The following is a 26,690-nucleotide window of genomic DNA, read 5'->3' on the forward strand; positions in this document are numbered from 1 at the left end:
TTTACTTTGACATGGCTCATCATTTTTTAATTGCGACTCTTACTCTTCACAAAATAAAAACATCCATCTAAAAGGAAACCTGTGGTTTAATTGCATGAACATGAACACTGATAATTACAGATATTTAGAGATAGGTGGACTAATCAACCAGTATATGTGTTTTGTCTTTTGTTTTTTCATCTTTAAAGCAGAGCCACGTGTTTCCTTATTTTCTATCTTTATGTTAAGTTTACCTAGCTTGTCGTCTGGCTTTAGCTTCGTATTTAGCATGCAGACATGAGAGCGGTATCAATCTCAAGATTCTGGCAAGAATGCAAATAACTGTGTTTCCCAGAGTGTGGAATTATGACTTCAAAGAAAAGTGGCCCAACAGAGACAGAGATGCAGTGGCAGGCAGCTAAATAGATTGGAAAAGAGGAGGCTGAGAGAAAGTCAGAATATGGGAGAGGGAGGAAAAAAGACAATGGAGGTTGAAATGAAGAAAGGTTATAGAGGGAGAACAGGAGCCTGAGAAGTGTCTGAGATGATGAAAGACAGTCAGAAAAAGTGTGATAGAGTGATGGAGACAAAAATAGGAAAGCAACGAATACGGCAGATAAAAAATGGAGTGGCAGAATGTGTGATTGTTGTGGCCAGAAAGTCTCTGACTTCTGCTTGGTGACCACAGTCCTCGTCTGCACTTCATTTATTGTTAGTCTTTATTTGATTTTTTTTATACTGCTGTCATTTTCCCCACTCCCTGTTTGCCACCCAGACACCCTGCCGCTTTTGTTTTTCCATTGCAGCAATAAAATGGCCTAGTTCTCGTCTCTTGCCTTGACTTGTAGCACCAGTGAATGCTTTTTTTCGAGGGCTTGCTGAACTGTACTTTCTAGTAATTTTGTAATCTGTGTTTATTTTGTAAGAGCAGTTGATTGAAGTGCTGTGGTTTGTTGTTTAGATTTTACTGTTGCAACTATTTACCTCAGTGGCCTTCATGTTTTAAATGAGGAGAATGCAGACAGTGCTTTTGAATTTCTCAGCATGGGCCTAAATTATCATAAAAACAGAATGACAGATTTCTCTTAAATTTGACGCATCCTTTTAAGCAGGCCAGTTTGTATTTACATGCTGCCAGTCTGTCTCAACATGCTGCCCGACACTGGCGTTGGTTGTGTGGAGATGTGGCTTCCATTGCAGACTGAGAACATTTTTTCCCCCCATTTTAAATTGACTGCTGAGCCTTTGATTCGAGGGCTGACAGCATGTTTCAGGCTACCAATGAGCTTCACATTTCTCCGCATAAAGGTTTGTTTATGTTGATATTATTCAAAATGGTCTGCAATTTGTGACAGTTGATGGAAAGTTGAAAAAGCTTCCCAGTGACAAAGCCGCATGCGATGACAGTTTGCATGAATAAATTACAGGTTCTAGATCCTGAACTTTATGTCTGGGTTAGAATTAGATGAAGACGATTTTATTGAGCCTCATCTGTTATTGTGATGTAGGTGAAGTAATGATCTATTTTCTACAGCTTCTAGGCTGTCAGCCTGTTAAACCCAAGCTGCAGTTCCTCATGTGGCCACACGAAGCTGGATCCAAAGCGAGTCAGTTTCTATAAATTCCCAACTATACAGCAAAAGCAAACAGTCTCTGGGATTGTGTTACACTTTTCAACAGTTTCACTCTTATAAATAGAGAGTGTTTGGTAAGTGTTTGCAGAGTGTTTGACTCAGTTTCCAGGGTATTCGGTTGTAGTATCTGGTACCAGGTACTTTTTGGTACCTACTTCAGTGTGTGAATGTGTGTTTGAAAATGTGGATGACTGAATGTAGTGTAAAGCGCTTTTGGGTCCATAGGGACTAAGTAAAGCGCTATACAAATACAGGCCATTTACATATAGGCGATCCATAAATGTGTCGTCAGCAGACTTCATGCTACCAATTGGTTAGTCAGTGGCGCCCCTGACTCAAGTCATGAGAGGGACTCAGTTACGAAAGCCAAAACCACCATTGGGGCAATTTTGCAGATCAATTTTTCATGGCTACCAGTGGTTGCAAGATAAAAACTGACCAGGCTTTGAGGCTTTTGTGACCAAGGCCTGAGTTAAAGTTAAGTGCAAAGCCGCTTTGATTGCTAGGCTAGGTAAGAAGCACTAGCCAGTTGCTATTAGTAGGCCTTACTTGGTGCTAATTCATATCACTGAACTAGCCTGAATGCCTTTACATGTTGGTAGTTGATGAATTAGCACTAATTAACAAATATGTTTGTCTGCACCTTGCACTCAAACTGTAAGGTTTGCTAACCAAATTAGCTAGCTCCACCCTCGCTTCCCAAAACGGCCATTCCTGACTCCAGAAAATGAATGCGGCAACAGCCAGAATATGTTGAGCCTCCATAACGTGTTGTTGTGCTGTATGCAGTAAAACCCTATAGTCAAACTTCCCATAAGGCATTGCAAACCCACCTTAAAAAATGTGGTTTGTATGATCTTTCCTTATCACACATCTAAAGGCCACGTCTCAAAGTTGATGAGAACAAATTGAATCCTGGTTGTTCTTTTGTAGTCTAACTCAAAAATCCATGAACCACAATTATCTGGCAAAAGTACCGACTAACACAATAAACATCCAAATTTACGAATTCAAATCAAACGTTGTCTTCCTTTCCCTTACCCTAATCAACTGAAGAGATTTAATCTTACAGTGTTACAGGCAATGCATTCAGCATTCAGCATCGAACGGCAAGCATTTAACAGGTTGCATTACATTTTAACGCAGTTTCTCGCTTTCCATTACCGCACCATTGATTCCGGTTAGGTTCGCATTCGAAATGGATCAAATGTGAGTGAGTCAAGGGTTTGGGTGGAGAGTTTCATCTCGACTCCCCCTGCTCCTGACAGTTTAAAGCACATCGAGCAATCGGCTCCGGGCTCTGTGATCTCATGACGAGGTCATATAATCCTCGTTGGTCACGGTGTCTGGGCCTGCAGTTGTTTACTGTTTAGCGACTGTGAATGTGAATGTTGTTTAGCATGATACACCTACAAGCCTCCCTCAACAGCATCAACTACTTTATCCTGTCAGAGCGCACCAGAAAGTGAGCCCTCGTTGTAGAAACGCGGACGTCTCTGTGCTTTTAAAAGGGTTGAGCGATGTAACTCATACCAACAGCTCAGCTTGCTTTGGACCAGCTGGCAGCATTCGTGTTTGTACCCTCCCTGTCTTTGCCATGTCTCCACTCCGTTGCGTCCAAAAGAAGCACAAATACCATAAAACAGCTTTGCTGAGGTGGAAAAAGAAATTGCTTTTGAACCGAACGTTAAATGCAGCCTAACCAGAGCGAATGGTGAAATTTGCCAGCTGTTCTGAATTTACAGAGCAAGACGATCTGCTGAGGTTGAAATGTGTCACATGCTCCGTTCCCAAGCTCCCTTGACGATCTAGTGTGACTTATAATTTATCTTGTCACAGAGTGTACATCTTGTAACGGTTTTTTCACTCTAGCAAAATGATACAGCTCACCAGTGAATAAACATATACCCAGTTCATAAAGCTTTCATGCGTTTGTTTTTCCTGAGCTTCGCTGTAGTAAACACGCTGTTATATAAGTCACTCCTTGTGAAAGATGTTCTGGAACGAGCACAGTCATTATTTTAGTGGAGGGGTGGGGGGGCTTTTTACCACAGGCATGATCACTTGTTCATAATTGCATCGTGGACAACAAAAAAATATTATTTGTTTGTATATACAGTTCACATTTACAGAGTAAAGCTGTCACTAGACTACCAAGCATTACAACCAGTCATTTACCTCACAGAACACCTCCACGTCCCTATTAGTTGAAACTGATTACATGGCTAATTAACATGTTATTACAGGTGCACAAACACACACACATATATATATATACACACAAGCTGTTTACACCAACATAAAATCTGCTTTTATTTTGACAAAAATGGGCAAAACAGACAGTTTCCCCACAAAGCAAACATATCATTAGCATTCCTGCACTTAGCTACAGTGCTGGAACAGATTGCACATAAATTGTACTCGGGTCAAACTAGTAAGGCTGCATTTAGATGCAGCTGACATCTTCATATGCTGTCAGTTTAATGGAACGCAGTGCATGTCTTAAAGGGGCTTTGCTAATGCCGAGAGCTCAATAACATTTCCTAGTGTGTTGTACACGGAGAAGACAGAACCACGACTTGATCTCAGAACCGTCACACCCCAAATTGTGACCACAACTGTGGATAGAAAGCCATCAAACAAGCATCCATGTGCGCTATGTTTAGAGTGGCCTCAGCACTCCATGCCAAACAAGATCCCTGCTGTTGCAGAGTCGGCCTCTACATGACGTATAAATGATGGATGCATCTACCATCACATAGTGTTTTGGTTAATGAAGGCCATTGTGAAGCTCAGACAGACTTTGTCTCAGCAAATCATCATAATCTTTATAATGATGATTCACAAAATAACATGAATTACATCAAAAAAGTAGAGAATGAAACCATAAACGTATCAGGAAGTGCACAGACATTTACCCAAGATTTCTGTGTAATTAGACATTTTTTAAACCATCTTTTGTATACAGTCTACAGGGAGTGCAGAATTATTAGGCAAGTTGTATTTTTGAGGAATAATTTTATTATTGAACAACAACCATGTTCTCAATGAACCCAAAAAACTCATTAATATCAAAGCTGAATGTTTTTGGAAGTAGTTTTTAGTTTGTTTTTAGTTTTAGCTATTTTAGGGGGATATCTGTGTGTGCAGGTGACTATTACTGTGCATAATTATTAGGCAACTTAACAAAAAACAAATATATACCCATTACAATTATTTATTTTTACCAGTGACACCAATATAACATCTCCACATTCACAAATATACATTTCTGACATTCAAAAACAAAACAAAAACAAATCAGCGACCAATATAGCCACCTTTCTTTGCAAGGACACTCAAAAGCCTGCCATCCATGGATTCTGTCAGTGTTTTGATCTGTTCACCATCAACATTGCGTGCAGCAGCAACCACAGCCTCCCAGACACTGTTCAGAGAGGTGTACTGTTTTCCCTCCTTGTAAATCTCACATTTGATGATGGACCACAGGTTCTCAATGGGGTTCAGATCAGGTGAACAAGGTGGCCATGTCATTAGTTTTTCTTCTTTTATACCCTTTCTTGCCAGCCACGCTGTGGAGTACTTGGACGCGTGTGATGGAGCATTGTCCTGCATTCTTGAAGGATGCAGACTTCTTCCTGTACCACTGCTTGAAGAAGGTGTCTTCCAGAAACTGGCAGTAGGACTGGGAGTTGAGCTTGACTCCATCCTCAACCCGAAAAGGCCCCACAAGCTCATCTTTGATGATACCAGCCCAAACCAGTACTCCACCTCCACCTTGCTGGCGTCTGAGTCGGACTGGAGCTCTCTGCCCTTTACCAATCCAGCCACGGGCCCATCCATCTGTCCCATCAAGACTCACTCTCATTTCATCAGTCCATAAAACCTTAGAAAAACCAGTCTTGAGATATTTCTTGGCCCAATCTTGACGTTTCAGCTTGTGTGTCTTGTTCAGTGGTGGTCGTCTTTCAGCCTTTCTTACCTTGGCCATGTCTCTGAGTATTGCACACCTTGTGCTTTTGGGCACTCCAGTGATGTTGCAGCTCTGAAATATGGCCAAACTGGTGGCAAGTGGCATCTTGGCAGCTGCACGCTTGACTTTTCTCAGTTCATGGGCAGTTATTTTGCGCCTTGGTTTTTCCACACGCTTCTTGTGACCCTGTTGACTATTTTGAATGAAACGCTTGATTTTTCAATGATCACGCTTCAGAAGCTTTGCAATTTTGAGACTGCTGCATCCCTCTGCAAGATATCTCACTATTTTTGACTTTTCTGAGCCTGTCAAGTCCTTCTTTTGACCCATTTTGCCAAAGGAAAGGACGTTGCCTAATAATTATGCACACCTGATATAGGGTGTTGATGTCATTAGACCACACCCTTTCTCATTACAGAGATGCACATCACCTAATATGCTTAATTGGTAGTAGGCTTTCGAGCCTATACAGCTTGGAGTAAGACAACATGCATGAAGAGGATGATGTGGACAAAATACTCATTTGCCTAATAATTCTGCACTCCCTGTATAACCCAGGGTCACAGAGCACTCCAGTAAATTGAGTAAAATCTCAAGGTGAGTGAATAAATGTTTCAGACATCACCTATGCTCACCGGCATTCTGCAAATATAGACAACTGAAAGTTATTGAATACGAATTTCTAAGGGAAGTGAGCTTGATTCTGTTTATATAAAAGTTACAAATTTTGATCTGCAGTTGGATAGTTCAAAGAATTTGGGCCCAACTAATTGAACTACTGCTTCTTTGGATTTAAAGCTTCTAGATGAGCCGGCTCAGGGATGTGATTATGAGCTGCAATGGTTGCCACCCTTCAAGAAGTATCCTGTGCAAGGTGTGGTCCTGCCTGCTGAGACCACAGAGCCGATACAAGGAACTGACATCCCTCATGGCCTTGTAACAACTAAGAATGGGAAACCTGTCTTGACTGTATTTCGTGCTTTCACGTGTTCCTGCAGCAGCACGCTTGCTCCTGCTTTGAATTCCTGCTAACAAACAAAAGATATACACCTGCTTTGATGCTATTACCCAGAATTCTTATGCTCAGAGTTGCAGCCTTTATTCTCCCATCAAGAGCCCCGCAGAGCACAGGACTCACTACACACAAAGACGGGGATACGCAGATACATACGCGTAGAAAACATATTCTTGGCTTTGTTCACCTGCTTTCCTCATTCCCTCCAAGCTACGTGAAATATCGCAGTTTTATCAGAGCCCATGGCTCGTTGGCATCAGGATAGGAGTTTTAGGGAACAAAAGCACTTGGTCAGGGTTAGGAAAAGTTAAGGGTATGGTCTAGAATACACCTTTTCCACAATTTTAACCCTACATGTGGAAGTCGATTGCTAAAAGGGTACCATTGTGGTGTCAAGGAAATTCTCAACAAGCACCCAAATGCAAGACTGGAGTGACACTGGGATGCTCCTCCTCCCTCAGGCACGTCTTGCAGAGAACCATCCCTCTCCTCTCCTGTCAGGGGGAACAAATGAGCCGGGGCATGTTTCTTATGTGTGTGTTTGTGTGCGTGTGTGTAAGGCTAAACTTCCTGTCTGTTTGGTCTTCCTCTCTGTAGTTGCTTCCTCCCCAAAACATATACACACAAACACACACACACCTGCTCCGCACTGTTACCCCCTGACAGATCACTGACATGCTGCCTCTAGGCCATCCTGCAGTGTGTATGCGTGTGTGTGTGTGTGTGTGTGTGTGTGTGTGCATGCGTCTGTGTGCATGCGTGTGTGGTTACAGACACCCTCCCACTGAGCCAGTCTGGCAATTGCCATTTCTCAAGGAGCTAAGGAAGGGAGGGAGCATGGAGTAAGGATGGAGGGAGGGCGAAGGCCTTGATGTGAGTGTGTTTGTTGTCAGAGGGTTTATTAATAAAGATGACCTCAGCCTGTGCTGCACAGAGGGTGTGTGTGTGTGTTTTTTCTTTTCTTTCCGTCTTTCGTTCCTCCTTCTTTGTGACTCTTAAAATAATTATTATTTTGAGGGGGGAAAAAAAGGATTCATGTGTTTATGTATGTGTTTCTGCACCTTCTCGTGCCAGCTTTATCCCTCCTCTTTGTGATCCCGCGGTGGTCGTAACAGGGATAATCCTTCTTGATATGACTCCTTTGTGTCTCAGCGTCCGTGGATGTGATTACGTGCTTCATTATGTCGGGCTAACAGGTTGAGTCCTCTGCGTGTGCGCGCGCGCGTGTGCAGACGTCAGTCACCTGCTGTGTGTGCAAGGAAGAACAGATGTCCTCGAAAGAATAGAAGGATGAGTAACTTCCTTCAAAGTGCAGGGCATTCCTGGCTGAAATCACTCTGTAAATCGAGCTCTGTAAGTCAGTTAAGGTTCAGTTCACTCAAATTGCAAAAGCACGTCTCTCCTGGTTGCAACAGACCATTCTGACTGGAGTCATTGTGCCTGTTATTTTGGATATTTCTTAGTCCTAACTACTTTCTAGCAATGAAATAGTCTCTATGTAAAGCCTGTTGGCTTTTGACAGTGTTTCTGTTGCGTTCTGTTGAACACTGTATTTCGGTGGGGGGGGGGGGTGCAGAGTTTTATCTGTCAGCTAAACCTGTCTCCATTCCTATCTTTAGCTTTCTTGATGTTTTCTGACAGTCCCCTCTAGGTTTAGCTCCAGCATCCACACAGTGATACAGAAGTGTGTACAACTGCTGCCGTCTGACCTAATTGGCTCCAACAAGCACTCAAAAACTTTTAAACAGAGACCACTGCAGAAAGTGCGAAACATCCTCTGCACGTATTTTAGTTTTATGATATCTTTTTAAGGTAACAGAATGACTCCCACTGAGCATTCCCAGGCATGCGTTCAACGCGTTTATTTTAGTTTGTCTGCAAGGCCTGCCAAGCTGAGCAAAACTTGGAATTGCAGCATGGAAGAAGGAAGAACTTTGTAAATGTTAGTCTGGATCTCTATCTTTAAAATTGCAAAATTGGGCACTGGCCTTGCAGGGGGATGCACCGTTCTAGTTGATTGTGTCTTCCTGTGTTGATGTGGTGTGGCTGCTTCGTTTGGACAGGATTCAAACCAAGTCTGGCGTGGACTAACGTACGGCTGCACTGCAGGAGCAGTTGTAAACTGCTCAAAAGAAACTTTTACTCAAGGTAAATGACAAAATTGGTTCCTTTATGATCAGTTTAAGATACCATTAAAGATTAATACAGAACTCTAAGAAATGTATGAAGTCAGGTTAGGTTGAGTTGGTGTTTTCAGTGGTTGAGGGTGATCTAATTTGTTTAGCTGTCGAGCCAGCCCATGTGTCTCTCCCAGAGGGCTGAAGCCGGCGCTTGAGTGGGACAGCCTGGCAAGCAGTGGGTCCTTTGGGGCAATGTGGTTACCAAGGAGGGAGATGGCGGAGCTCATTTTGCCCTCTGTCTGCCCTGCCACAATGAACACTGGGGCCATTAGGGACGGCGTTGTCCTGCAGCCCGGGAGAGCCACCAAATGAGATAATGCTCTGAGCTCACGCTTTTACTACCACCTACACACTACACATGCAGGTATGCACATGTGCACAAATTAGGCAAGCACAAACAAATAAGATCCAGTGGGATGCACTGCACGTAGGACCATATAGACACACACACACACATATGAGTAGATGCATGAATTGATCCTCGCTCACATATATTACTCTTTGACCTCCCTCTCTGTCAATAATCCTCCACCCATGTAGGCAGCCCCGGCTATTTGCTATTTCAGCTGCAGCAGCCAGTTACATTTTGTTGGACAGACGGCGGCAGAAGCAGTGAGAGGAAAGCTAATGAAACAGGATATCCCTACCTCTGGTTATTCCACAGGAGAAGAACAAGGAAAATCACACATGCTTTGACCTTGAATGAGTCTATAAAATCACAGAGTGTGCTGAAGACCACTGCGTGTTTACCCAGTTTACTTATTCAGTGCCAGGCGCCGTTTTTCTGCCCTGTACTCCCCCGTAATAGGTCCCCGTCAGTAATTCAGGCATTGAGACATAACACTAAGTCATCCAGCGAGGTTTCAAGCGCACATAAACTCAGTGAAATTACATAGGGGGGATAAAACTTTGCTTTTAATGGATGCCTCTCTTCTTATCGACACCCATGCATGTCTGATTATAAAGACGCTTTTCTCGAAATGTTGACGTAAAAGGTTGTGAAACTTTGCATAAATGAGCCACAGCTGAGGAGGCAGTGTGTGTGTGTAGGTATCTAATGATTGCAGAGGACTACAAAGGGAAATGATGGGATCAAAGCGAGAACAAGAAAAAAAGAGTCTCTTTATTTTTTCTGTTTTCTCCTTCTAACCCCTATTTTTATTTATTCATTAATTATCCAAACTACTTTGCATTAATCTTGGTAAATTGGGCTCATTCAAAAAAAAAAAACGTTTTATTACACAGTGATCCAGTGAATCAGGCTACTCAGTGACCCCCCTCTCTCACTAAGGAGGCAAGTGGAACAAAACCAAGCCAGCAAAAAGCTCCATACAGTGGAGGCCATCACTGAACTGATAACTCTCCTCCACATTCCTGAGAGCTGCAACACAAAAGGGGGAATCTGATTACTCTAAACACTAAAATATGTCTAAAACTGAAAGTTAGTTTTGATTTAAAGGTCGTGAATATCTTTTAAACTATATATCACCATATATACTGTCAGCAAATGATCACGTTTCTGCACAGCTATAACAACAACAGCTGGTTAGAAGCTCGCTTCATGACAGCTAACGTTAGACTCGAGTGCTCTTAAAATCCCAGCTTCCTTGCGCTAAACAGTTTGATGACATTCTTACATTATATGAGATTTTATTTACTAATTGCCCAAGTTTGACAATGTCAAACAATGACATTTTAAAGAAAGTTTCAGTGAAAGCAGCATAAATAGCACCTAACTGAGGCTAACAGCAGTTTACAGAGGTTAACAGTAACTAATTGGGGCTAACAACCACTAACAAAGGCTAACAGAGGCAGCAGGAAAAACAGCAGAGTTTGGTGCCAGAAAGTTCAGGATAGCCTCTAAAAGTCACCTCAGTTTGGATGCTTTACACCGGGCATGCTGAGGTAAACAATGGACTCACAGGCTTCACTTGTTAAGTTACATACAGGCATGTAACATGTGGAATTGTCGTGTTTATTAACTTACAGATGGTAAAAATCGCTCTATGTGTGACAATGTCCGCACTATGTTACATAAGCTACAACTATCATAATAAGATTTTCAACTACCTTAAATTGTAGTACATATAAAACGACGAAGTCATTGTTAGCTCCTACCTGTCATGTTTCATGTCTGTGTGGGTCGGTTATCAAGTTCGTGTCATGTCTGCGTCTTGTCATGTTTATATGTTACGTTTTTGGGTTGGTATTATTAGTTAGGATTCAGTTGAGTTTCATTCTAGTTTCGTTTCTACTATAACTTCTAATTTAGAAGTATCTCTTTGTGCTCCATGTTTCATCTCCAAATTCCCTTTTCCCTCTATATGTTCTACAGTGTTCGCGCTCCTCGTGAGTTCACCGTGTCCACATGTTAGTCTGTCATATGTTTCATGTTGTCAAGCCGGTGTTGTCAGGTCTGCGCCTCTCCATATTTCCCGTTTTATTTTGAAATGCTTGTTTCCGTGTTCCTTGTGCTTAGTATTACTTTTCCCTGTCGTGGCATGATGTTCAATTGTGTCAGCTGTTTCCCCATGTGTTCCCACTTTCCCTAATCTCCTCTGTGTGTATTTAGTTTGTGTGCTTTCTTGCAGTCTTCGTCAGGTCGTCTGTGTTACCTCCCTCCACGTCATGTCATGTCATAGTAGTCATAGTCATCTTAGTCATCATAATCATCATAGTTATCACGGTTGTCATAGCTGATTCATAGTTTTTCGTAGTTCCCACAGTTAGCTCTCGCCCCTATCAGCCAGAATAAACGGCTCGCTTTTTGTTTAACCCCAATTTCATCTCCTTCTGTGTCCACACTTGGTTTCTCCGTTTCAAACTCTCGCACAGTCAGCTCCCGCTAACCGTGACACATACTGAGTAGTACTTAAATGAAAGTATTAAGGTACTCATGGTACTGTAACTATTCAAAACACCTGACTAGTTACTGTCACTGAGTGACTGCCATGACTTCTTATCATTATATAATAGGGCTGGGCGATATGACCCAAAATTCATATCTCGATATTTTTTAGCTGGATGGCGATATAAGATATATATCTCGATATTTTTTTTAAGCCATAAAGTAAGAACAAAAAGAGTTCTTAGTCAAAGCTGTGTCCCAGATGTCACACAGGCACTTTTATTAACATACAGCACAGATGTACATGAAAAATTACTCAAAATTAAATTATGAGCATTCATTAAATAATAATGCTCCATAAATAAAAGAAAACAAGGTTGTTTTTGTGCTAAACAAAGAGCTCACAATTGTGCAGTCAAAATGTAAACTAAAAGACGCTGAGCGTAATAACAAAGACAGACAGATTTTACAGCTGCTCTGTTCCCAAGTTTTACTGTGTGACTGATAGCCTGGAGTTTGAAATCCGCTTCATAACCACGTCTCTTACAGGTGCCATTTATGGTCCTTATACACACACAATACGGTAATATTACGTTGATGCACAGTACGTATCACTCCGCGAAGCTCCTCGGTAGCCGTAATGCGCCGACAATCTATCAAGCGGTGCAGCTCCGTAGCTTACCAAAGTCGTACTCAAACATTTTTGACAGATTGCTGAACGCCGTGTACCACATAAAATCGGTTCGCGGCCACCAAGCACAACCAGAATTCATACATAATGCGCGCTATCAACTTTTGAGAGAATGAAAGGATTTTAGGGTTAGCGCTGTTAGCTCGTTAGCATGTTTAGCTCGTTAGCACGTTGACGCCGTCCAGCCCCACGCATGGGGCGATGCGCAGTAACTCGTTAACGGAGATTTGCCGTGTCCGTCTTGTCGCTGCCTGCACGTGAAGCGATGGGGTAGGAGGGGGAGTTGTCTTCAGTGAAGGCGAGGCGGAGTAACGTTGCGTAGAGACAAAAGTGGACGAAAGAGAGGCAAACTTGCGGCTCCACAACTATAATTATAACGTAACATAGACTATATCGATATAAAGGATATTGTCACATCTTATATCTCGTATAAAAATATATATGTTTTAAAAACTCGATATATCGCCCAGCTCTATTATATAATGTAGTCGTTTCCAAACCTTCAGAAAACATGTAGGAACAACATTGGACTGATGAAAAGAAGCTTCCACCGTGGTTTTTAGCTGCTAAATGCTCCACAATGTCCCCCCATTAGTTGCTAAGTGTCTAGATACCTGCTGTGCTGAAAGGGCACATTTGGATTTATTAAAGCTCTTTCATTTTTTCCTAAAATCTTACTAATGTATGAATGAATCAAAACAGTGACATTACAGGCTGTCAAACCAAAGCAAATGGCTGATTGATGCTAAAACGTTATAACTCTCTAAAATATGAATTAATGCAGCATAGCATTTAAGACAAGTTAGGGATATTTAAAAAAAAAACGTGACTTTTAAGAGGCAGTATTTAGGAAAGATTGGTCTTGGCATCAAGATAATGAAGGATATAAAAAAAACAACAACAGCAATAGAATAATATTAAACACAAAGTGAACCCGTCATCCTTCATTAAATAGGTTCTTTTAGATGTTAAGGAGGAATTGACTTAACCAGGCTGGCGGAGAATGAAGACAACCGGACACCTGCGGCAGATGGGGAATCAGTGAACTTTTATTGAGACAGAGACAACCTCTCAACACAGCTCACATCAGGAGATTCCTAATATTTGCTGTAAGGATGGGTATATATTCTCTAAAACTTACAGGAGGGGGTTGTGAGGAAAGTGCTGCATTAGCAGAAAAACAACTCCATAAAAGGAAATCGGCCTTGGGTGTTCTAGTCTCTTCGCTTGCAGATATCTTGCACCTGCAGGATGAGGCGATCGCTTCTTATCGCTCTCAAGGCCAAAGTCGTGAGCACATTTTTATTACACAGTTGCACAGTAACTTTAAAGCTGAACAATATTTAAAGCTGAATAATGTTTGATCAGATTATATTTTCTTCAAATCCCCCTTTTGACCCATCTTAAATGGGTCAACACACAAAAATAAGTAACATTCAAAGGAACACAGAGACGTGTCGAAGCCTGGCTCGAAAAACTCCTCGGGTCTTATCATTTGTCTTTATCTGTCATTGCAGATGAGGAGAAAAGAGTCCAGGCACCACCCTGCCCAGGGGTCGGCTGCAAGCAGTCTCGGTTCCCGACGAAAGCAGTAACAGCTGTCCTGCACACAAGGATACAACGAGTCAGTGCAACCAGGGTAGTGACACAAAATTAACAGTTCCTGTAACTCAGCAACCAAAAAGGATAAGTAATGATAAAAATGTGGAGAGTACAGAGTATACTATAATAATGAGAGATATAAACGTGAAAATGTGAAAGAATAAATCAACCGTAAAATAAACCCAGAACGGTAACTGCTAAGGACATTCAAAAGTGAATATGGTAAAACGTGAGGAAGGGGTGTGGAAAAAACAATCTATATCCAGTGGTGGGAGTACACATTCGCTCAGGCTTAAGTCCGGAGACCCTGAGAACATCGCTTAACCCTCACAACCCGACCAGACACAGTTCAACCAGATATATCCTTCAAGAGGAAGTGGGTGAGGGAAACAATTAATAACAAGTCTAATACAAAACACCACAGAGAAACAACCATTCTAGAAGCATTTAAACAAGAGAAAGACGATAATGTTCGTCACCCTCACGATCAGAGTTTTCATCATCCGTTGGCGAGGAGGTGGGAAGTTGACTAGCCAATAAAGGCATCTGCCGGGCGAGATCCTTATCCTCAGGAGTGAAAGCTGTAACAATCAGTCTCTGGAAGAGGGATCGAATGCATGGAATACAACAGCAACCGCAGGTGACTAGGACAGCAACAAAAACTGAGATGGAAACTAGGATGGAAGCTACAAGGGCCTTATATTTGCCAAACATGTTAAGCCAAGAGTCCCACATGGCAGTATCAACGCCCGAGTGTTCCTTCATTTTAACAGTAAGAGCTGTGAGGCCAGTAATAGCTTTAGTGAGGGAACCATCAGGAGCTGTGTTATTGGGGATATAGGTACAGCACTCCTGACCAAAAAGGCTGCAGACTCCGCCTCTTTCTGCGAGGAGAAAATCCGTTGCGACCCTGTTTTGGAAAGCCATTAGGGAAGTGGCAGATAACTGTGCATGCACAGCTTCAAAACCATCTCGAGTGTAATTAGCCAACAGTTGCACATTAAAGTGAATGTAGTTAATTCTGTCTACATTCGCATTTATTTCAACCATCCAAAGTATCGAGGCCCATCCTGCTTTAACCTGGTCTCGCAGTTTATATTCATCGGGGACCCCACGGGGTATACCTACAGCATCAATATAGGTTGGATTATGAGCTGAACCTGGGATTAGAGAACGTTTAGAGCGGCGTTCAGAGGAGGATGGGAGGCCAACTTCGTGTACTTCTATAGAGAGATCTACTGGAGTGACTAAAACAGGTAAAATAAGAGTTATGAGAGCGCAAAGACCTGACGCATCCCGAGGGAAACCATCATATAACTTGTTTTTGCCACACCACCACCACAAATCAGCCCTAGCCGTAGGTCGGAAGTTTGGTTTCATAACCGTCATCTCAGTGCACCAAGAAGAGTTCAAGCTACCTAGTTTTACTGCATTGCCAGTCAGGTTAATACAAGTGAAATTGTTCACAGCTACATCTGATGAAAAGAAAGGTGGTTTATTAGAGACCGAGCGTTGAGTTTTAGGAAAGTGGTTTTCCAGATATGAGCAATGACCTCGTTTTGTATTGTTCATAAGATGCAGGAGGCATGCACTATTGACTGGCGCCGGTACGACTCTTAAAGTGGGGCGGGCTCCCATACAAACTATGCAGTCGGAAGCCGTCTTGTCCGCAGCTTGTTCAGCTAGTAGTAACCAGTTGTTTGTTGCTCCAGAAATACCGGTTAGAATTTGGAAGAGGTCATCTTTAGACATTTTATTTGTGTCTACAATGCGTATTCGGCCGTTTCTCCCCCCGTTTGTATATGTCACCGGAGGGCCATTAAAGGTGGGGTTATCATCTTTAACTACAGAGCTTGGAGCTGCACCAACGCTAGGGCATATTTCCATTTGCCAATACAGGGCGGTGCGATCAGTCCAAGGGGCAAGTATAAATTGTTGACAGGAGGTCAAGGCCAGATCCTTTAGGGTAAAAATTAAGCCTGAAAGATCCGGTTTTTTTGCTATTCTGAGCATATTTTGGTTTCTCCAGTGCAAAGCCTGACCCCTAGAGTGCTTGGACCAATCGAGGTCCGTTTCTGACACTAAACTGGACCACTTCCACTGATGCCAACCTCCCAGGGTTATATACCACACTGAGGAGGAGAGATGTACTGCAAGGTTAAAAAGATCCCCCCCTTGGTCTTTGGTGACGGGAGTGACTGGGAAGCTAGCGAAATCTATTTCGACTACCCAACTTTTATTGTTGGGGACACAGAGAGTAATCATTCTAGTCGTACTTGGGGTGCAGGAGGTAACCGTGTGTCGTTTCTTTCTAAGTGGATCGGGCGTGGGCAAAACTGGAGAGGAAGTGGTGGGCAAGACCCTAGGGGCTACATTTGTCAGATTGGGACTGTCAGAAGGGGGCGAAGCTTTTGAACTTGAAGGTGTCAGAAGTGTCGGGGGCCCTTCACAGATCAGGATTATGCCAATGGGAATGAGACCCAGGGCCAGGAAGCAAACAAAGACGCAACATCTTTGCCTGCCTGTCATTTCAGGGGGAAAGGGCCAAGACATGTTTACTTAGCTTGGATGTCTTCTAATAGAGGATGATGGGGCAGAGAAAGGTGGTCCAGTTCCCCCCACCTCGCCAAGGGCGTGTTCTAGGAGTTAAAGAGCAACAAAAAGTATCAGTGACACAACTTTAAATGAGCTTTCAGCGGTTAAAACTATTGCAATGTAAAATGTAAATCTTAAAAACTCAAGCCAATATAAAAGCAAAGTCATAAAAGATGTTAAAAATAGAAAAATAAAAATGTTTAGTTCAGTATGAAGAACACCCCCTTTTGTAACCAGCCGGCTTGTAGGTTGAGTTTTGGCTCCCTCAAGTGGTTGGTGATGCTGTTGCAGCTCCTTCTGACAGGTCCTTCTGCACCTCTCTCAAGGTTCTTCCTGGTTCGGTGGCAGCAGCGCACTGTGTGTAATGAAACCAGGTGTCACCTTTCCCTTCGAGCCTGACAGCGTGGGAGGTCCGCTCTGTTATGCGGTAAGGGCCTGTCCAGCGAGGCTCAGCCCACTTTCTCTTTGTGACTTTCAGGAGGACGTAGTCCATTCCAGGTGTAGCCGCCTCTTTCAGCTCTTGCTGGTTTCTTTCAGCGACCTGTGAGGAATACTGGGCAACAAAACTGCGGAGCATGTTATAATATGTCCTCGGATCGAGGTCTGAATCAGCTTCATCCGACATTAACAGGCGAGAGGAGGGGCCAGGAAAAGGCCTGCCATGCTCCAACTCAAATGGAGTGTAACCAGAGGTTTGATTTACTGAGCATCTTATGGACATTAATGCAAGAGGCAATGCCTTAACCCAATCTAATTTGGTCTGTGCACAGATTTTAGCCAATTTAGTTTTTAGAGTTTGATTCATCCTTTCCACTTTCCCCTGGGATTGGGGGTGGTAAACTGAGCCAAACTTATGTTTCAAACCTAATGCGGCTTCAACCCTCTGCAGATCGTGGTTCCTGAAATGTGAACCATTGTCCGACCTTATGACCTCGGGAAACCCATGCTGTGGTATATAATGATTAATCAGACACTTCACCACAGTTCTACTGTTTTCACTTGCTGTCGGCCAGGCTTCTGGCCAACCTGAAAATGCATCCACAGCCACCAGCAGGTACCTGTAACTACCTACTCTGTCCACCATGTCTGTGTAATCAATGATTATTTCTTTCCCTGGGCAAAGTGGGATGGGGAAGTACCCTGCTATTGGCTTGAAGGCGGGCTTGATTCCAAATTGGTTGCACTCCTTACAGGTTTTAACCATGTATTTTGTCATGTCTTTTAGATAAGGGTGCCACCAGGCGGCTAAGTTCCTCATCATTTGTGCAGGTCCCACATGCCCCACTCCATGTGCCTCTTCCATTGCTGTCTGTCTGACCCCTGGCGGTAGAATGGGCCTTCCATCTGGGCCACGCCAAACATCTGTGTTTGTGGCCCCTCTTGTTACCCATAATGATTTTTCCTGGGGGCTGGCTTTGTCCTGTAACTCTCTGATTGTGGCTAGGCCTAGTTGTATGGGTGGTCTTTCTGGAGGGGGTGTGGCTTCTGGGTCCATTACCATAATCAGGGAGGGTAAGTAACCAGCTGTCTGCTTAGCTACTAAGTCGGCCTGTTTGTTACCTAATGCCACTAAGTCCAATCCGGCACTGTGTCCTTTGCATTTTACCACTGCCACCTTAACAGGTAACAACAGTGCTTCCGCTAATTCCCTCATTTCTATCTCATGTTTAATAGGCTTTCCGCTGGCTGTCAAAAAACCAGCTCTTAGCCACTGCTTGAGCTCCACATGCACTGCTCCCACAGCATAAGCTGAATCACTGTATATATTCACTTTCTGTCCCTTTCCCATCCTTAAGGCTTCAATCACCGCTCTCAGTTCAGCTCTCTGTGCAGACTGTTGTCCTGTCAACTGCTCTGCCTTCACTGTTTTCCATCTCATGTCTGTCTGTTCCACTATTGCCCATGCAGCCTTCAACATTCCACTTTCAGTTCTGAAACAACATCCATCTGTGAACCAATCTTTTTCTGCATCCATTAGAGGTTCTGCCTGCAAATCTGGCCTGATTTTCTCCTGTACCTGCACAACCTCTTCACACATATGTGGTTCCCCTGATCCCATGTGATCAGCCATGTTTATGCCTTCATGTGAGTAGGTGATGTGTGGTGCTTCCAAAATGGTACTGAGGCGTCTCTGCCTGAGTGAAGTGAGTGTGAAGGCCTGTGAGGAGACGTAGGCCACCACACTGTGTGATGTCAAAATTTTTAGTGGGTGGTTCATCACTATGTGTGCTGTTTTCTGAATGATTTTTGCAAGTCCAGAAACGTGTTGTGTGCACGGTGGGTGGCGTTTTTCAGTGTTGTCAAGCATTACGCTTACATATGTCAACACTTTTCTCTCTCCCCCTTTTTTCTGGAACAGGATACCATTGATATGGGTTCCAGTTCCAGAAACATCAAGATGAAAAGGCAAAGCATAATCTGGCACAGCAAGGTCAGAGGCGACAGAAAGCTGTTGTTTTAACTTTATAAACGCCTGTTCTGTTTCTGTAGTCCATGAGAGGGGAGCAGAGAGGTTTCTCATGCCTTGTTCATTTACCAAAGCGCGCAAAGGGGAAGTAAGGCCAACATAGTCTGGGACATAGGTCCTGCTGTAACCAGTCAGGCCCAAAAATGACAACATGTCTTTTACAGTTAAAGGTTTTGGATGGTGCAAAATGGAGTTCCTGTGTTCTGGGGACAAGGAAATACCGGACTGTGAGACCATGCGGCCTAGAAAAGAAACCTGTTTTCTTGCAATCTGTAGTTTGTTTTTACTCACTTTAAAACCTGTGTTGGCCAGGTGGTGAAGTACCACTCTGGTGGCCTCCAAACAGATGTCAGCCGTGGGGGCAGACAGCAAAAGGTCATCCACATATTGTATTAACATACAGTCAGATGGTAGTGGGCTGGTTTGTAAAAGTTCTTTCAAACACTGATTAAACAGTCCTGGGGAGAGGGCAAATCCCTGTGGTAAGCGAGTGTAACGCCATTGTCGGCCTCTAAATGTAAATGAGAAAATGTCACGCAGTGACTCACGAAGTGGGAGGCAGAAAAAGGCATTAGCCAAGTCAATGCAGGTGAACCAGGCATGAGATGGTGGGAGGTTGGTCAAGGCAACATAAGGATTAGGCACAGGCAAAGTAGGAGTGCCAAGTAAGGCATTAATCCTTCTCAAATCATGTGCCATTCTGAACTTCCCCGTGCCTTTTTTCTCAACGGGTAGGATGGGCGTGTTCCACTTAGAGCAGGAGGGCTCCAAGACACCGGCAGTGACCAAACCAGAAATTGTTTCTGCAATCCCAGCCTCAGCCTCCGGTCTGTGTGGGTACTGAGGCTGCCACAAAGGGGTAGCAGATGACAGTTGAAAAGAGACTGGCTCCACATCAACTAAACCTACATCTGTGGGTCCATGGGACCACAAACAATCTGGAAGAGAGTCGAGTAAAGGCGCAGCATCACAGTGGTCTGTGTGTTCTCTGCCATGTGACCCGCTGACCACTCTATGTTGCAGTGTTGAGGAATTAAAGCAATCATTTAAAATTTGGTATGTCTTGGTAGATGGAGAAAACAAAACCTGTGGGAGTTTTGTAGGTGTCCAGTCAGTGGCCGCAAGGGAACGTTTAACCATTCCACCCAGCTCCCTAGCCTGGTGTCCAGGATGTAAGGCCAGTGACACATGGGGAGCTGCCTCATCAGACATCATGTACCACTGTAATTGATCTGTTGTAAAAGTAACCGCTGCTGCCACTCCCTCCGGTGCCGCAAAAATGCACGACATGTTCAGAGACCAAGCCCGCCCCTCACACTGCTTTTGGAACATGTGCTGGTACCAGGTGGTGTCATGCCTGTCATAAAACAGTGTAACATGAGGTGGGTCAGGGGGAGGGACATAAGGATGTAGGAGTGAGAGCCACGGCCGCCATTGCTGAAAAGCAGTCCAAACTCCTGGTTCAGCAGGTGTTTCAACTTCCAATAATGCCCAGTAGATGTCAGCAGAGTCCGCCAAACAGGAGGAGGGTTGCAGCAGAAACTGACCACCTCCCTCTGGCCCATCAGAGCAGGGAAGTACAACCCCAGTAGGGAGAGTCACAGTTAGGCCTTGTGAAGAGCAGAGTATTGTGGCTCCTAATTTAATCAACAAGTCTCTTCCCAGTAAATTCACAGGCGCCTGTTTTGAACAAACATAGCTGTGTAACAAGGTCTGATCTCCAACCGTTGTGGGGAGGGGCACGGTGTAAGGCAGAGTTTTAGGTTCCCCAGATATGCCCACCACTGTAATCACTCTGTCAGTAAGTCTTTCACGAGCAACATCCTTAATGGTGGAGTACGTAGCTCCAGTGTCCACTAAAAAGCTGCTTCTTCTTCTATCTACAGTTATGGACAGCATAGGGTCCGCCGTTGTCCCTTCACCGTCCTGGGCAGTCTGTGGGGTGTCCTATAGCTGGGGACCACCCTCGTAGTACTCCCACCCCATCACAGGCATCTGTGGGGCCGGGGGCACTTCAACTAAAGCACCACGAGGTCCACCTCTGTGGCCAGGATGCTGATAGGGCCCACCACGGGCTCCCCTGCCTCTTCCAGCAGCCGGGTTCAAAGGGCACGCTTTAGCCCAGTGTCCAGGTTGTCCACACCGGAAACAAACATACATCTGGCCTCCCCTACCACCTCCCATCTGACCCCTTCCCCTGAAACCACCTCTGTTTCCTCCAAATGGGGAACCTCTCTGCCCATAAGGGGCCGGGGAGTGATAAGCACCATACTGGGGGGGCTGTGGATCAGTTGGCCATGGGTTCGGATACAAATCAGGGGCAACTGGACCAGGAGGGGGAGCCGCAGCGGCCACAAGCTGCTTTTTAGGCTTGTCACCTTTTCCACCCAGGTCGTTTTTAGCTTTCTGCAGCTGAACCTTCAACAGTTGCAACTGTAAATCTTCGACGCTCTCCGCTTTATCATCAGACTTAATCTGCACTTTGTTAAGATTAAAAATCAAATGTTTCTTCCAGATTGCAAAGTCACAGTCCTGCAAATCAGGATTATCCTCCATTTTCTGGCTTACTGACTCCGGAATGCCCCTCAGCACCGCCCTTCTAAACCACATGCTCTGTGAACAAGTCCTACTGGGGTGATGACCTGTATGGTTCACCCAGTCTTCAACAGCCTGATTTAGATAATGGGTGGGATTTTGCTTTCCCTCCCATTTAAATTTCTGTAAGGTGCCTTGATTTTTGGGTGGGAATTGTTTGCGCAGGGCCGGTCCAATAAACCTCAAGGCCTGCATTAGTGGCACCTCGTTCTCATGCATGGTAGTACCCGCATTTTGTTCCAGGTCCGCTGCCTGAGATCGGGATGTGCACCTAGTTATAATAGCTCTAAAATCTCCCAGTGCGAGGTCCTGTCCAGCTGTGTATTTATCCAAACCAGCCAACCAGGCATTCCCTCCCTCCATTATGTCAGGGAGTTTGTCCACTAGGGCCTGGACATCTCCGAATGAATAAGGTTGATACACTGGTGTACGTTGCGCTTTAGTCTGGACCAGGGGAAATATGCCTGGAGGCCGAGGCACAGGGCCCTTAGATCTAGTCTGATATCCTAAACTGGGAGGGGTAGAGGGGGGTGTATTGTTAAGGTCACTGAGTTCATCATCAGTATCCTCAGTTTCTTCCCCGCCTGGTGGGGTAGCAGTGTCAGCAAAAACGTGGGCTAAACTCATCTGTGTTTCCGGATCCTGACGGCCCACCAAAGACATGGTAACTGTGACATTTGGTGAAGTGCCAGGCTCAGTTTTTGCAGTAGCGGTCAGATCTCCTTTAACAGCGACAGGAGTGCTGGCAAAGGGGTTGGACCGGGAAAGAGGGGCTGACGCAACACGATTATTCACCTGGACCACTGACCTATGTTCATTTAAGCAGCTGCGTAATGCTGCTTCTTGATCAGTTAATTGTTGTTCAGTGGGTTCCTGTCTGTTCATTCGAACCGCAAATGGTGCGCTCGCAAAGGGGTCAGTTAGGCCCTCAGATCCGGTTCCAAAACAATGGGACATAGAAGAGGGGGCTCTACTACTAGCTGAGGATGTCGCCGACAGAGAGGAGCTTCCTGGGCAAAAATGCTTGGTATCTATGGGAGTTGGAGCTACGGGCGGTTCTTCTCCAATAGTCATTATTCCACCAGAGATATTAAGTACCGGATATATGCCTGCTGAGGGAGGAGTTGAGGCAGAATAGGGAGGTGGCTGAGACCTATTTTTCTTCATGTGTGGTTTTGCAGTTTCCCATAAACACACCCAGTGATTAAATTTAGCTTTGCGGCCTGCGTGCTTATCTGCTTCCTTTCTGTGTCTCACCCCGCTCATCACACCTGCACCTGCTGCTGCTGAGTTGGCTTCTTCCTCTTTCTCTTTTGCCTGCATAGCCTTATTCTGCCAAATTATTCCCCAGTTACCACTACTCCCCTCGTCCTTTCCCTTTTCTTTCATTAACCTTTCAGCTGTTTTCCTCAATGACTCTTTCTGCTTTTTTGCTTCTTTAGGCTGGTGTGTGGAGTTGATGACTGTCTCAACACATGTTAATTGTTCTCCCAATGTGCTAAGAATAACACCGGGACCCCAACCATCATCATTAGTTTCTCGATCTAATTCTCCATCCATTTTACTGTCAATGGAGGAGTGTTCTTTTATTGATTTTAAAGGAGAATTTGGGCCAGCTGGGTTTCTGCCTCTGTTAGGCACTAACAGCTGGGGCGCTGCTTTAAAGGTGAGTCAGCACTGAAATATCCCTTCAGGTGTTACCAAGCTTCTACCAAACCGGAGTCTGGCGGGTAACCTTGCCTAGAGCTTCCTGATAGGGGTGCTAGTTGGTTGTCACCTTGTTCACACGTCTCATTCACACTTCATACATTACCTGCAGTCACTCATTACCCTCCTTATGTATGTAATAAATGTGTAAAAAAAAAAAAAAAATTCTATGTGTGGTGTATTATTTTAACCAAAAGAGGAACCTAGTTCCTTTAATTGTGTAATCTGTGAACAACGGAGAACCAAACTGTCCTGCCCAGTGTTCCACAGCAAGCATTCAGCGTGTATTTATGTGTGTCCAATATCAAACAGAACATCAAAACATTTAAAACACTAAAATCATCGGGGTTTTAAGAAGAGATCCGTTTTCTCCTATTGATCAAAGGGACCCCTCCTTTGGACTCCAACCAGTACTTCTCCTTTTTAAGTTTTAGAGGATCTTTTCTAATAAAGTCCTCTGGGCCTTCCTAACCCTTCTGTAGTTTAGAGAATATTACTAAAAAATATTCTCAAGGCCTTTAACCTTTTAATTTGTTTAGAAAGGCGTTACTAATAAACCCTTTCAAGGTCCCAGACCTGCACTGAGGTATGTATCCGACACCGGAGAGCAACCCGTCGGCTGCAACCGTGGTCAGACCTCAGTTCACTCTTATCTTTATTCACTTATTCACTTATTTCTTATTCACTTATCTCTTATTCACTTGTCTGATTCTCAACAAGCCTTAAGTAAGCCAGACAATTTTGGTTATGAATTACTAGGAGTTTGGACACTAAGTATTTTTATAATGTTCAATATAGCAGAAATAAAAGGTCTGCTTACCTTGTTTTTGTGTGCACACAGCTTTTGTCCAAACTCCGTTCACTCAGACCACGGCCGATGTCCTCCCATCCGTTCCAGTTGACCTGGAGCGGATCCTGTTCGTGACGCCAATTGAAGGATATAAAAAAAACAACAACAGCAATAGAATAATATTAAACACAAAGTGAACCCGTCATCCTTCATTAAATAGGTTCTTTTAGATGTTAAGGAGGAATTGACTTAACCAGGCTGGCGGAGAATGAAGACAACCGGACACCTGCGGCAGATGGGGAATCAGTGAACTTTTATTGAGACAGAGACAACCTCTCAACACAGCTCACATCAGGAGATTCCTAATATTTGCTGTAAGGATGGGTATATATTCTCTAAAACTTACAGGAGGGGGTTGTGAGGAAAGTGCTGCATTAGCAGAAAAACAACTCCATAAAAGGAAATCGGCCTTGGGTGTTCTAGTCTCTTCGCTTGCAGATATCTTGCACCTGCAGGATGAGGCGATCGCTTCTTATCGCTCTCAAGGCCAAAGTCGTGAGCACATTTTTATTACACAGTTGCACAGTAACTTTAAAGCTGAACAATATTTAAAGCTGAATAATGTTTGATCAGATTATATTTTCTTCAATAACCTTTTTACTTGCTGTTTTTTCTATTATGGCTCTTTTTTTTTAGCATTTCCATTCAGATAGAGCATTTAATGAGATGGAAAAGTTGACTTGCGACTTGACACCCGTAAACTGTGCTCAGTGAGGAAAGAAGAGATCTTGGAGTCAGAGTGGTCCAGGGAAAAGCTGTGCATGGAACGTTGCAAGTTTTATCAGAGGGCGCCTTAGCAGGACGGATTTGTTTGGCTTTACTCCTTAGTGAGACAAATATTGGGATGAATCTCCTCTCTGCTCTGGGCCCTGTTGTGAAAAGGCCAGGGCCCAAGCCAGGGCTTTACCATCACATCCTCCCACTTATGTAAACAGATGTCTCATACACACACACACATGCATGCTCGCACTCAGAAACCTCTCACCCAACACACTCACCCCAGTCATTTTAAAGGGCTTTCCCAGAAATACAGTTATACTAATTCCAGTGAATGAAATCCTTTGCCTAAAAGGATGAGTTCATCCCTTTTATTTGTGTGGGAATACGAAGCGCTGCGTTGTGGAATACATCGACAAATGGGGGCATTTTTCTTTCTCAGTGTGTCTCTTCTTCGGTTTTGCTCGCACACCAGGTGCTGCTCAGTATTTTGTGTCCACTGTGGCTCTTGTGGGTTCTGGCACAGTGAGAATAACAATCACAGCTCCTCGGTTCAAACCGATATCAGTTGCCAAAAGCACCGACACAGATGCCGCTCTTCACACAGGAAATGAGAGGATGATAGTGGAAGGGTCCCACTTCACTGGAAAAAGAAAATCACAATTACCATCACTTTATCTGTCAACACCAACAAATGTGGGGAGGGGGTGTCACAATGCAGAGACAACAGGAGGTGGAGCCGCTCGTTTGGGCACCGGGCTGATGCGTTCTGGTCGACTGCAGAGCGAAAGCCTTTGATAGCATCTGCGCTGTGGGCTGCAGTTACAAAGTTCAGAGCTGGCAGAGCTTTATTTTTTCTGAAAAGTTAGAGCAGTCATGAAATATAAATAGCAGAAATATGGTTTGGTTTCCACAACAATGGGCACGGTCGTTTTCCATTTCTTATCTCTGAGACTGTAGAGAAATGAGATGCTTTAAATTTCAATTATTGTTGCTTTCTAGTGCTTAGCGATCTGTTGCATGTTTTTAACCAGTATGTGTGGAATGCTGAACGCTTCTCACCCTGCATCCTGAGCTTGATTCTGCCAGAAGTTCCTTCATGTTAAAAGGGAGTTTTTCCTTCCCACTGTCACCACATGCTTGCTCACAGGAGGTCATTTCATTGTTTTCTTGGTCTGTACCTTAAAATATTTGGCACTGTCATTGTCATTTGCAGCTATATAAATGAACTATAATTGAATTACATGGTAGCCAACTTACAGAAACGGTGTGAAGCAGTGGGCAGCAGTGTGTAGGGACGGTATCTTGCTGAGGGGTACCTCAGGTTAGCTGTTCAGTGGATTCAAACCCCCAACCCTCCGATCATGGGGCCACCATTTGACCTACTGAGCTATTCCTGCCCCTAAAATAAGCCTGTGCTCCAGGTGAGGCTCGAACTCACAACCTCAGCATCTCTCTGCAGGTTACTGTCTTATAAGTACCACGCGCTGACCGATTGCGCCACTGGAGCTTACGTAAATACCCACTAATCAGTGCTAAGAGCAGAAATATATTTCAACATCTTGGATATCCGCTGTACCACAAAGCAATTCCCCCAAAAGGCACCAGCAACACAGTCAAATACAGTCAAAAAGTCCAGATCAGTAAGTCAAAGTACAGGAAGTGAGGCCTTGGTAGTCCTATCAGTCAAAGCGACCATGACCCTAATTTTTAAACCTCAGCAAAATCCAAATGGGCGAGTTATTATATACTAAAATTACTCACCGAAGAGTTGTTGTGACCATGGAGACAAGGCTTTAAATGTGCCTTTTGTTGCTGTAAAATCGAGCACCAGCCT

General features: G+C 44.1%; 2 protein-coding genes and 1 non-coding gene across 3 annotated transcripts in view; 1 reads left to right on the forward strand and 2 right to left on the reverse strand.

The window, feature by feature from the left end:
• Nucleotides 1-26,690, forward strand: part of sema4c (sema domain, immunoglobulin domain (Ig), transmembrane domain (TM) and short cytoplasmic domain, (semaphorin) 4C) — a 119,185-nt gene that overhangs the window by 16,607 nt on the left and 75,888 nt on the right. The window lies entirely within an intron of this gene.
• Nucleotides 20,548-23,436, reverse strand: LOC146620756 (uncharacterized). The gene has a single exon (XM_085367850.1). The coding sequence runs from the start codon at nucleotides 23,137-23,139 to the stop codon at nucleotides 20,932-20,934; it is 2,208 nt and encodes a 735-aa protein (XP_085223976.1). The 5' UTR covers nucleotides 23,140-23,436; the 3' UTR covers nucleotides 20,548-20,931.
• Nucleotides 26,270-26,363, reverse strand: trnai-uau (transfer RNA isoleucine (anticodon UAU)). The gene is made up of 2 exons: nucleotides 26,326-26,363; nucleotides 26,270-26,305 (listed from the first exon to the last, which is right to left on the reverse strand). It is a non-coding gene; the product is annotated as a tRNA-Ile (tRNA).

This window comes from Diplotaxodon limnothrissa, linkage group LG12 (assembly GCF_057381915.1).
Source record: "Diplotaxodon limnothrissa isolate DT_005_m linkage group LG12, D_limnothrissa_male_GT1.1, whole genome shotgun sequence".
In the NCBI taxonomy this organism is placed as follows: domain Eukaryota; kingdom Metazoa; phylum Chordata; class Actinopteri; order Cichliformes; family Cichlidae; genus Diplotaxodon; species Diplotaxodon limnothrissa.

Coding starts and splice junctions, on each gene's coding strand:
- LOC146620756 (XM_085367850.1), bottom strand. CDS start 23,139: ATGGATGGAGAATTAGATCGAGAAACTAATGATGATGGTTGGGGTCCC.